At 45.6% G+C, this 12,937-nt stretch overlaps 1 protein-coding gene across 1 annotated transcript in view; it reads right to left on the bottom strand.

The window, feature by feature from the left end:
* The window catches only part of EHD3 (EH domain containing 3), a 34,448-nt gene extending 24,057 nt beyond the window's left edge, over positions 1 to 10,391 (bottom strand). The window contains exon 1 of the mRNA XM_056853161.1: positions 10,165 to 10,391. Within this exon, the coding sequence (XP_056709139.1) occupies positions 10,165 to 10,391 (227 nt within the window). The remainder of the gene's footprint in view (positions 1 to 10,164) is intronic.
* Between the last annotated feature and the right edge of the window lie 2,546 nt (positions 10,392 to 12,937).

Genomic DNA, 12,937 nt, shown 5'->3' with positions numbered 1-12,937 from the left:
GTGTACCCAGCCCCAACCTGAGGAGCACAGCAAGGCAATGTTTATTTCCCCACACTGTCTGGGTATGTTTCCACACACAGTTAGGCAGACTTCCTTTTTTCACTTCTGTGAAAATTCTGCCCTCCCCAGATTATTTATCTGCTCTATTTGTGAACTGCTTTACCTCTTAAAGTACCTGCGGTTCTAAAGCTGTGTCTGGAGTAGATGGCTTCCATGTGCCTCATAAGGGAGATTGTACCCTGCTGAAGTGTATGGTCATGTCCACTTTTTTCATGCTGCTGTCTTCAGTGTAACCAAGCCTCTCCACTCCTCAAGATCAGATGGTTTTTCAGTAGGGTTGCCAGCTCCGGGTTGGGAAATATCTAAAGATTTTAGGGTGAAACTTGAGGAGGGCAGCGTCTTCAGTAGGGTATAATGTCATAGAGTCCACCTTCCAAAGCAGCTGTTTTCTCCAGGTGAACTGATCTGTCACCTGGAGATCATATGCAATAGTGGGAGCTCTCCAGCCACCACCTGGAGGTAGGCAACCCTACCTGTAGTGGAACCAGGGAGCTAGCAGGCTACCTCAATTAGATGGCAGGTTAACTCAGGAGGCTGTTCCTCTCCTCCCCTCAGGACAAAAATCTTTGTTCAGTAGCTTTGCTCTTATTACAGTCAGAGCTTTTAGTTGTTTTATTGCTTCCATTACTTTGACATGCACCGAAATTGGGATGGGATTTTTTGTTTTAGTTTTACAGACTGATGAAGACTGAAAAAGAGGGCATAAACAGCAGCTACATTTACTGATGGGCTACTTGCCAAGAAGGTGTTGCCAACTAGCATCCTACCTCGCCATCCTCCAATATGCCTGATCATTAGGGTTGCCAACCTCCAGGTACTAGCTGGATATCTCCAGCCAATAGAGATCAGTTCACCTGGAGAAAATGGCCGCGTTGGCAATTGGACTCTATGGCATTGAAGTCCCTCCCCTCCTCACTCCGCCCCAAAAACCTCCCGCCGGTGGCAAAGAGGGACCTGGCAACCCTACTGATCATTGGTACAAGCACTTGGTGACTGCCAGCATACTGCTATTACATTTTCCTAGGAAAGGAATTATGAGCCTGCAAGGAGTCATGAGCAAGCATATGAAATTGATGGCTATCAATCCCACTTCTTAGTTAACATCCTCTGTAAAGGATGCATATAGTCCCATTGGGTAGTAACACGAGGATGTTTCTGAATGTGACACAATAAGAAAGGTGAGGCTAGCCAATTTCAGCCTACCTAGAAATAGGTATCAGTGATTGCAGTCACTGGGACGCTGTGGACTATGTGAGGCAGTATTTTTGTTTTTCACTCATCAATGCTTCCATTACTGTCCTACTCCTCTTCCACAATAAAAAGAAAGCCTGATGCTGTGTACAGCTAAGGAAAAACCAGACCTCTAGCAAGGGGCTTCAGCAATATTAGGGGACAAATAAGGAAGCCAGAGGGTCCAAAGCTTGAAAAAGACCACAGAATTCCTTTCCATCTCATTTCCCACCCCATTATGGGGGTTACTGCATTATGTATTCCCAGCAATGTATTAAGAGTTCGAAAATGTTATAAAAAACATCGCTTTAAAAGGGTTTTTGGATGCCACGGCTAAAAAATGGTCGGAAGAAGTCTTCACAGCTAAAGGGGCCAAAACAAAGTGCGAACAGTATTTTTTATAACAGTTTCAAACTCTTAATACATTGGTGGGAATATACTGAAAATGTTATAAAAAATACTGTTTGCACTTTCTAACTCTTAATACATCGCTGGGAATACATAATGCAGTAACCCCCTATGTCCCCCAAAAAGCTTTGTGCTCTGCTGGGAAAAATCTGCTGTGGTGATCCCAGGCCTGAAAGACATGCAGCTATCCTCGGCCAGGGCCTTCTTGTCTCTGGCCCCAACCCGGGGGTGAGATCTGGGCCCTGTGGGACTTAAACCAATTACGCAGGCCTGCAAAATAGAGTTGTTCCACCAGGCATATGGTTGAGGAAGCAATGCTTTTCCATCATACTGGCCCCCCCTCCCTTCCCTTTTTATTTACTGCTGGGATATTAGGAATGAACTGCAATGTTGATTTTAATTGATGTTATATTGGACTGATTTTATATTGCATTGGTTTTTAACTGTATAATATTGTAAGCCCCTTTGAGCCCGGCTTGCTGGGATAGAGTGGCCTAAAAGTCCAACACATTATTATTATTATTTCATTGCAATCTTTAAAGGATAGTCCTTCAAGAAAACAGCTGATTTTAGTGGCTGCCCCTAAAATGCCCAAGAAATCCCTGCCCAAAGGTATATTATTAAAACCCAAATCCCAGATCCAGTCATCTTCTAGTATAGTTGAAAAATGTTAAAACAGAAAAGTTAAACAGGTTTTTAGTGGTCTGGCATAATTGCAGGATTATTTTGATTTGTGTGACAGGGAGATGTGAATGGACTGTTCTGAAAGATCTCAGCAGAACAAGGATTTTGTTGTATGTTGGAGAGGGATGGGGAGACAGATGAGGAAGACATACTGATCTACCACTTTAAAAGCACATCAGTGAAGCACGGTACATTCTCTACAGGTAGAAGAGCTGCTTGCTAGCAAGTTGATTCTCCTCAGTGTGTTGTCTTAAACAGTGACAGTGACAAAGTAACCTGTTAATTCAGCCTGGTCAAGCGAAACTGGTTTTACAGCAAGGAAGTGTACACTCAGCAAATTCTAGATGGGCAACTGTGCATGTCTACAGCTGCGAAATACAGTGGCACCTTAAACACTAACAGTTATACCAGCAAGAATAGGTTTTGTCAGTCTTTAAGGTATCACTGGACTCCTGTTTTATTTTGCAACAGATGCTTCTAACAAACTAGTCCCATGCACCTTTGGTCTTAAGTTTTTTTTTTTTTAAAGGCGAGAACAGGATTATGGCCCAAGAGAAAGTCCTTATCCCAATCAACATCCCAGAGAATATAATGGATACCCTGATCTCAAAGTATACTGGTCTACAAGACCTTGGGGCAGAAACTGATCAAGGAGAGGAAGTACCGTATATACTCGGGTATAAGCCGACCCGAGTATAAGCCGACCCCCCAAATTTGAGGCCAGAAAAGGGAATTTCTTATTGACCCGTGTATAAGCCGAGGGTCAATAAGAAATTCCCTTTACCGGCAATGCTGCGCTCTAAAATGGTGGCCGCCATTTTAGAGCGCAGGGCCCCTGCCCCAGGTCGCCCTCCCGCTGGCCTCCCGGACCCTCCCGACCCACCCCGACCCAGTGCCATCCAAGGGGGGGGAGGGGGAAGAGCCCCTGAACCCCCTACTTACTGGGAGACGTGGCGAATCGGCGGCGGGCCCTTCCTGGGCCGGCAGGAGGCCCCTCCAGGCCCCTGCCAGCCGGAGGAAGGCGCCTGGGCGCGTGGGTGGTGGCGGCGGGGCCTGCAGGGACCTCCTGCCAGCCAAGGAAGGCCCCTGCCGGCAGGAGGAAGGCGCCCGGGCGCCTGAGAGCCAGCGGAGCGGCCGGCAGGGACCTCCTGCCGGCCAAGGAAGGCCCCTGCCGGCTAAAAGAACGTGCCCAGGCACGTGGGCTGCAGCGGCGCTGCCGGCAGGGGCCTCCTGCCGGCCCCTCCAGGCCCCTGCTGGCCGGAGGAAGGCTCCCGGCCGCAGCTTGCGATGGCGGCGGTGATGCCGGTAAGTTCTCCCCTCCCTCCTCCCCTACCCTACCGTATCGACCCGCGTATAAGCCGAGTTCGGCTTTTTCAGCCCAAAAAAAGGGCTGAAAAACTCGGCTTATACGCGAGTATATATGGTAACTGAAACCAAACCTAAATTGAACATCTGTTGTCCCAGACAACAACTGTTCTCCCAAATACATCCTGCCAAGAAAGAAGATCAGCAAGTACCCAAGAAAGAAAGAATGCACACCAGAACTAGACGGAGGAAAAGACAGATGGATATGTTCGAACCTGTTCAAGATATCGCAGAAAATACATGTCTGAAGCCCTTTACCGAAAGATCAGCAGGAAATCCATTCTTCTGAAAACTTCATACTACTACCACAGTTCTTCAGATCTTCATGGGTGCATTTGTTTTCTTTGGCCCACTCAAGAGCATGTTTTGCCACCACAAATATTTACATAGACTGGACTCCTAAATTCTCAACAAGTAGATCCTTCATAAACCGGGTGTCAGAGGGCACATCTATACCACAGCATGAACTGGTACAATAATAAATCCATCCCCCCCAAATAACTGTGGCAACTACTGCCAACTCCAGCTCCCACCATATTTGGGGGATACGTAACAGTTAAAACTGACATAAAAACTGGAAAGATCATGGTGTTGATACAAAGGAGAGAACGGCGTGTTCCTGATGTAGGCCACAGTGAAAAAAGCCAGCAACTTGGACTCAACCTTTCCCCCCTGTGGCTGTCCCTGAGGGCACAGAGAGAAGTGTTAACACTGGTTGTGTTAAAACATTGTAAGTCATTGGGAGCCAGCTGAAAGAATTCAGAAGGAAGTATCAGGTGCAAATCCTGGTGTGGAGTGAGCCATTAAGAACAGAAAGAGGACCCAAGGGATGAAAGCAAGCAAAAACTGGGTGACTGGGCTCAGAGCATCCTGAGCTGGCAGCCGATGCAACTTGAACCGGTTCATGTTTATTTCATTAATAACAGGGTGGATGGACAAAAGCTAGAGTTATTCCAAGCAGCAACAGCTACCATACATTAGTCAGTTATGATTGTACTGTCCCTTTCTGCATCCTGCACTCCTTGCAAGTAATGTAGTAAATGTGCAATAATGCCACTGTGCTACCTTAACAGTGGAATCCTACCCTTCATTCCAAATGGCAGTACAGTTTATTAAAGGTGGAGTCATCTTGACTTCAAGCAGAAGCATGTGTGAGCTCCCTGCAGCAAGTCTACACACTATGGCTCTCTGATAAGAAGGCCTGCAGCACAGGAAGGGGTCCATAATAGGGAGGAAAGAAGAGTGTAAGCCGGTAATTTAAAGGAATATCCCAGGGCTGACAGAATGAGACTGTCTCCTAAGTCAAAAGAAAGCACAGCTGGATTTCCCCAGAGCCAGAAAAGCATACGTCAGCCTTGCTTCATTGACCTTAAACACAGCAGGCCTCCTTTCTTTTCCCATTTCAAAAGTCTCCAGGAACACTAAAAAGCCAGCCTTCCCTGCTATATCTCTGTAACCTTGCCTTTATCCCAGCAGTCCAATAACTTCGTTGAGGCAGAGAATTTAATTTAACCCCTCTCCTTGATATAAGACCGATTCCTCAAGCTTTCAGGAAGAAAGATTGGGGAAACTATCAAAGTTCTTCAGTGAATAACTTGCGCATCTGCTTAAAGCAGTGGTCTGAGGCTGCCAGCATCATCGAGAAAATGACTAACATGGACAAGGAGTTCTGCTCTGCAATAATCCCTACAAGCAATTGATTCTTCCCCCACATCCCCAGTACGCACAGAGCTTTGTATAAGCACAAGTATGGAGGTCTCTTCTTTTAAGTCCTGCCTAACACTCTAATGCAAAATGCTAAGAAAGCTTTAAAGAGACCATTATCTCCCGACACGTGTATTTGTTGCTAAAGAAAAGACAATGAAAAGGATAGCACCTGAAATACAGTCACAAGACCCATAAGATCTTGCAGAAAATAGTTTCGGTGTGGTTACCTCAGGATGAATTAGCGACAGTAACCATGGGAGTTCTAGCGACCCCTTTTAATCCTAAAGGTCAGCTATACTTCTCACAGGTAGATTCCAGCCAAGCTCTTTGACAGCCAGAACTTTGACAGAAAACGACAGGAGGGCATGACAGAAGAGATGACCTAGAAGGAAGAAGTTGTTAATAGTTCTAGCATAATTATGATGCCAGTGTTTGGTGATGGAATAGCGAGGCCAGTTCTTTCATGCCATAAGATAGGAGTTGTTCATAGAAAAGCTGCTATAGTCTCACACAATGCAGTGACTCTAAAAAGCAACAGAGGGACTGACATGTTAAATAAATGCACACATCTTGCACAAAGGCATGTCGTGAGATTCAAGTCCACAGATTCCTGCCCTGTTTGCTACCATGTCCATGCTCAGCACTGTCCTTGGGACACAATACTAAAGTCAACCTAGTGGCTTGGGGTGTCTGCTGCTGTATTTTCAGAAATAAAAACAGACGTTTAAGGGAGTGGATGGATGGGCAGTTTTAATCAGTTTTACTCATGAGAGCCAGCCTGGTGTAGTGGTTAAGAGCGGTGGTTTGGAGCGATGGACTCTGATCTGGAGAACTGGGTTTGATTCCCCACTCCTCCATATGGCAGACGCTAATCTGGTGAACTGGACTTGTTTTCCCACTCCTCCACATAAGGCCAGCTGGGTAACATTGAGCTAGTCACAGCTCTTAGAGCTCTCTCAGCCTCACCTACCTCACAGGGTGTCTGTTGTGGGGAGGGGAAGGTGATTGTAAGCGGGTTTAATTCTTCCTTAAGTGGAAGAGAAAGTCGGCATATAAAAACTAACTCTTCTTCTCATGATACACTTGGTTATGTGCTGTTATTTTATGTACTATTTCCAACCTTCCAAGTCCTCCTTAAAAATAAATCACCTTGCTGCAATCTGTCAATATCTGGCTCATAAAAACACGTACCTCTAAAGAATGCAGCCATGTGAACTGCTTGCTCATTCTGTACTTGGCTCTTTGGTACAAGCATTAGGTTTCAGCAACACCAGAGCAGGTAGAAATGCCCGCACGGCTCAAGGTCACTGATCACCAGGTACAAGTTGATTACTTTCCCTGTTATTCCTACACAGTTGTTTCTGTCCCTCAACAGACGAGCTATTAGCTTTTTTTTAAAAAGGAGGGTATTCCATTCTCCACAATCTCATGATATTCTACATAACCTTTAAAACGTGATGTCAAATTCTGCTTTCATTTAAGCTGAAATAAAATGACTAAAACAGTCCAATGCTCAAAGTTCTAGGCAAGCCTTTGAGACTCACCCTACAAATCATTCCCAAACCAGTTCTTGTTTGTTTAGACGAGGTACTGCAATCAACGAAACCCAGACAGAGACACTAGAATCAGTGGAGGATCAAATCTAAGGAATTTTATATACTGCTAGAGTGAAAGACAGAGGGTATGCGCTTGTACCCCTTGAACCATCTTCAGAAGTCTGCAACTTCTTTCCCACAAGCAGCACAGCTGTTATTGTGTCACACAGATATATTTGCTTCCTATCACTGCAACAGCCCCAGCCAACTAATGGATCATAAGAACAAAAGAAAGGCCATGCTGCATCAGACCAAGGTCCACCAAGTCCAGCAGTGGCCAACCAGGTGCCTCTAGGAAGCCCACAAACAAGACAACTGCAGCAGCATTGTCCTGCCTATGTTCCAAAGCACCTAATAGGCATGCTCATCTGATCCTGGAGAGAACAGGTATGCATCATGACTAGCATCCATTTTTACTAGTAGTCATGAATACCCCTCTCCTCCATGAACATTCCACTCCCCTCTTAAAGCCTTCCAAGTTGGCAGCCATCACCACAGCCTGGGGCAGGGAGTTTTACAATTGAACCATGCACTGTGTGAAGAAATACTTTCTTTTATCTGTTTTGAATCTCTCATCCTCCAGCTTCAGCAGATGACCCGGCATTCTAGTATTATGAGGGAGAAAAGCTTCTCCCTGTCCACTCTCCATACCATGTATAATTTTATAGACCTCTATCATGTCTCCATGCTTCAGTAGCCCACAAGGCACTTTTGAACACCCCCACAGACACCAGCGTTGCCACTGATAAAGAGGCTGCACCAAAATACAGGCAATGCTCGCAAAACCTATACAAAGGCACTGAAGTATAAAACTGGAAGGCTTTATGTGCAAAGTGGACATGTGCAATGCTAGCAAGACAGTGCAATGCTGGCCTGTGCTACAGTGTTTACATCCCATCTTGTTTAAATGAGGGCTTCCTTCTCATTTGCTCTATGATGTTAAATGATGTGTGTACTGAGATACCCTTGAATATTCAGGTGTATACAACACAAGTACTATCTAGGAAGAGAATTGACTTTAGCATTACTGAAAGTTTTAAAGGGGCAGATCCAAAATAGTTTTGTGATCAAATCTGATCAAAGCCTACTTTTTAGAAAGGCAGTACACCCATTTCTGAGCTATACTGCTTTGGACTGCAGGAGGGAATCACGACTGGATTTTTTACCACACAGGAACACCATTCCATATTGAAAAGTAGGACCTCAAGAAGCCATTAAGGCTAGAACCCATGACCACAGCATTTATTTTTCTGCACAGAGAGAATTTTTTGAATAAAGATGAATTCAGTCATGTGAGCCTGCATGTGCTGTTGTTCAGTGCAGGTACAAGTTTACTACCTTGGTGAGCCAGCCCAAGGTGACACAGGCATAGAAGGCCTTACAGACGACCCTTCATTGGGCTTTTAAAAAAAGTTGGAAATCAGCCACCAGTAAAGCAGGTGTTTGCTTGCTTTTAGAAACATCCCTTCTTCTAAGTAGAGCTGAACCTTTCAAATCCTTAGGATCCACAAGAGCCAGTACAGCTAAAGCTTGGAAACTATTTGACATCTCTATGTGCTACTACCAAACTGCTTAGCACCCAGCAATTAGGTGCCTGGGTGCTTCCTTCAACATATGTTTAAAGTTTTGAAGATTTAATTCATCACCAGCCCTCTCATTATACCAAATGGTTTGTAGATCCCTGGATTTCCCCTCCAACATTTCAATAACTCATTAAGAACATAGGAGCAACCCTGCGGAATCAGGCCAGTGCTCTATCTAGTTCAGCGATCTATTCCACACGGTAGCCAACCAGTTGCCTGGGAGAGCTGACAAACAGGGTATAGAGGTCAGAGCTCTCCCCTGATGTTACCTCACAGCACTGACATTCAGGAATTTGCTGCCTCTTAGTATGGGGGCTTCCTTTAGTTACCATAGCTAATAGGCACTGATGACCTATTAACAGGTTGAGTATTACCCAGACATCCAATATCCGGACTGATCCGAAAACAAGACCTTTTGAGCCAGCATGCAGGCATTACTCACAGGGCCATTGATGGTTCAGTGTGCACAAAATTATTAAAAATACTGTTTAAAACTACATTCAGGCTTTGTGTAAAAACTATATATAAAACATACATGAATTTTGTGTTTAGACTCATTATATACATGTAAAAACTCAACGAATTCCAAAATATGGAAAGATCTGAAATACAGACCACTTCTGGTCCAAGCAGTCCGGGTAAGGGATACTCAAACCTGTACACCAGGTATCTGTCAACCCCCTTTTTAAAGCCAGCCATGCTCATAGGCATCACTGTATCCAGTGGCTGTGAATTGTAAAATTTAATTATTTGTTGAGGGGAAAAGTACTCCTTTGCCCTAAGTTTATAGCCCATCAACTTCGTTGAGCACTCTCGCATTCCAGTATTTTGGGACAGGAAGAAAAATTCTTGATCATCTTCTTTATCCACTCTGTGCCTGATTTTATAAACGACTGAGGGAGGGCATGATAGACATCTTTTTTCTGAGATGCTTCAGTCTTTAGCCTTCACTTATTGGCAAGGTTCTCCAACCCCTTAATCATCCTGGCTGCCCTTCATACAGAGATGCCCACATGCTGCGTGAACAGTAGCCCAACATTAAGACACATCATTGACATTTTGATAACATTTTGCTAGAACACCTATAATCTTTTGCCAGCACTTTTACTCATTAATAGATACTATCCAAATATTTTGCTAGTATTCCATATCTGTCCATGTTCACCTTCACCACTAAGATCTGCATGTTTTCAGAGGCTTCGGCTGCCTTATCTTTTTCAACATCTTTACACATGCTACGAAGAGCATATATGCCAGGTTGCTAACAGGAACACTATGATTTGCTCTCCAATGCCAATATCAGTGTCTTTTAAACCTTACCTTCAGCAATTTAGGAAAATAATAACTGGAACAACAAGAGCCTGAAAGATAAAAAATTAGGCCTTCTACCTTTGAAATCATAAACTTGGGAGCTGGTGGGGAATAACACAATTAAAATATATACGTTATGCCAGCCTAGCTTAATGCACCTTTCATGCATGTTTTTTTTTTTTTTTGGCCCCACAAGGAACATAAGAGCAACCAGGTCTTACCTTATGAAGGTGGTCTTCCCAGTGGAATACTGTCCCACAAGCAGGACCATGGGCTTGTTGTCAAAGTCCGCATCCTCAAGAGCAGGAGAATGGAACTCGTGGAATTTGTAGTATTCTTCCAGAGGGAGCAGCTTGGTTTTGTAGAGCTTCTTCAGGCCTCCGCTTACAGTATGGAAGACTTCAGGGTCTTTCCTTCGCCGGTCATCAGTGCCCAACCAGCTGAACATTTTGGCAGGCAGGCAGGCAGCGGGAGGGAGCGCTCCTTTTCTGCGGCGAAAGCAGAGAAAGAGAAACGTTTAATTTAGCTTCTGCTTGGGAGGTCCCAGATTGCAGACTTATCGGTTGCACTGTCCCCCCCCAAAAACAAACAAACAAACACAGCACTTTATTCCCGGCCAGCCACTTGCCCGCGATACGAAGAAAGCAAGACAACGTCTCAGATCACCAGGGGGAAATGTATGGCTCGTTCCTTCTCCCTGGAGCGTCTCCACGTTTTCTTGCGACCGATGACTATTGCAAAAGCAGCGTGCAGATGGGGGGAGGGGGCCAGGCACCCCTTGCCGCATTCAGCTGCATGAATTTTTAGAAACGTCTTTGCGTCCAACCGACTCAGTGCTAAGCCTGCCTCGCTCCTTTCCGGCGAGAAGCGTTGCGCGAAGGCCACCCGAGCACGTCTCCTTCGCCGCAGGGAGAGGCACCGAAATCACGGCCGCATCCTCCCTCCCGGAGCAGCGGGCGTTTAAACGCCAGCCTTTCAGGAAACCAACCGGGGAACCGGAAATTACTGGCAACTACTGGCAACGCCCGAGCGCCGCCAGGGAGGATCATGGCCTTGGGCCGGAAGTTCGGTCTACGCCTGCGACGCGTTACGGTTCCTATCGCTATGGCAACGCGAAGGCGCCGTGATGGGAAAGTTGGAGCGTCACTGGGCGGCGCCATTTTGGGAGGCGGGGTCAGCGACGTCAGTAGCCAGGGAACGGCCCGACTGCCTGAGAAGTCGTCACGTGCAAGCGGGGGGTTCTTGGAGACAGTTGAGGCGCTCCGCCATCTGGTGGGCGTAACTGGAACTTTGTTTGTGCTGTCAAGTCGAAGCTGACTTATGGCAGTAGTAGAAAAGGCAGTAGTAGAAAAGGGCCAGAGTCCAGTAGCATCTTAAAGACTAACAAAAATACTTTCTGGTAGGGTATGAGCTTTCGTGAGCCACAGCGTGAGCTCTGGCCCTTTTCTACTACTGCAGATCTGAAGAAGTGAGCTGTGGCTCACAAAAGCTCCTACCCTGCCAGAAAATATTTTTGTTAGTCTTCAAGGTGCTACTGAACTCTGGCCCTTTTCTACTACTGCAGATCTGAAGAAGTGAGCTGTGGCTCACAAAAGCTCCTACCCTGCCAGAAAATATTTTTGTTAGTCTTCAAGGTGCTACTGAACTCTTGCCCTTTTCTACTCCTGCAGACCTGAAGAAGTGAGCTGTGGCTCACGAAAGCTCCTACCCTGCCAGAAAATGTTTTTGTTAGTCTTTAAGGTGCTACTGGACTCTGGCCCTTTTCTACTACTGCAGATCTGAAGAAGTGAGCTGTGGCTCACAAAAGCTCCTACCCTGCCAGAAAATATTTTTGTTAGTCTTCAAGGTGCTACTGAACTCTTGCCCTTTTCTACTCCTGCAGACCTGAAGAAGTGAGCTGTGGCTCACGAAAGCTCCTACCCTGCCAGAAAATGTTTTTGTTAGTCTTTAAGGTGCTACTGGACTCTTGCCCTTTTCTACTCCTGCAGATAGACTAACACGGCGACCCACTGTGAATTATCTGACTTATGGCGACCGCGTAGGGTTTTCAGGACAAGAGATGTTCAGAGGCGTACCTGTTCGGATGGGGAACTGCATACAGAATGCAGGTGAAGGGAAACTATTTTGAATGCTCGCTCATGTGAAAGACTCCCCAAGCACACAGAAAACCAGCATATCAAAGGGAAAGAGGGCTGCTATTAGTGCCTGCAATGAATGCTCCCATGTGCCAAAAAGGGCAAGAGTCCAGTAGCACCTTAAAGACTAACAAAAATATTTTCTGGTAGGGTATGAGCTTTCGTGAGCCACAGCTCACTTCTTCAGCTCATACCCTACCAGAAAATATTTTTGTTAGTCTTTAAGGTGCTACTGGACTCTTACCCTTTTTGACTACTGCAAACAGACTAACATGGCTACCCACTGTGAATTATCCCCATGTGCCAAATACACGATGCCTGCAGAAAGCAGCACGAGAGCCCAAACGGTTCTTCCTCTCTCTCGGTTGAAGGCCAGCTCTTAGGACTAAACAACAGTGTGTCTACTCATCACTCATGTCTTCATAAAATAGATCAATAAAGAAATATTTGTCTGGGCTTCAAGATTCCAGTTTCTTGACTAGCAGATTTTCAGTGCCATCATAAGCAAAGTTGCACCCTTCCAAGTCCATTGGTGTGTGTGTCGCTTCCGACTCATGGCAACCCTATGAATCAATGTCCTCCAAAACTCCCTATCATTAACAGCCTTGCTCAGGTCTTGCAAACTGAGGGCTGTGGCTTCAGTGATTGAGTCAATCCATCTCATGTTGGGTCTTCCTCTTTTCCTTCTGCCTTCAGCTTTTCCTAGCATTATTGTCTTTTCTAGTGATTTGGGTCTTCTCATAATGTGGCTAAAGACAAGAGCTTCAAAATATTGTCGAAGGCTTTCACGGTCAGAGTTCATTGGTTCTTGTAGGTTATCCGGGCTGTGTAACCGTGGTCTTGGAATTTTCTTTCCTGA

Source organism: Euleptes europaea, chromosome 7 (assembly GCF_029931775.1).
Source record: "Euleptes europaea isolate rEulEur1 chromosome 7, rEulEur1.hap1, whole genome shotgun sequence".
In the NCBI taxonomy this organism is placed as follows: Eukaryota; Metazoa; Chordata; class Lepidosauria; order Squamata; family Sphaerodactylidae; genus Euleptes; species Euleptes europaea.
The sequence above is the reverse complement of the archived record's forward strand: the minus strand, read 5'-3'. Positions and strand labels throughout refer to the sequence as shown.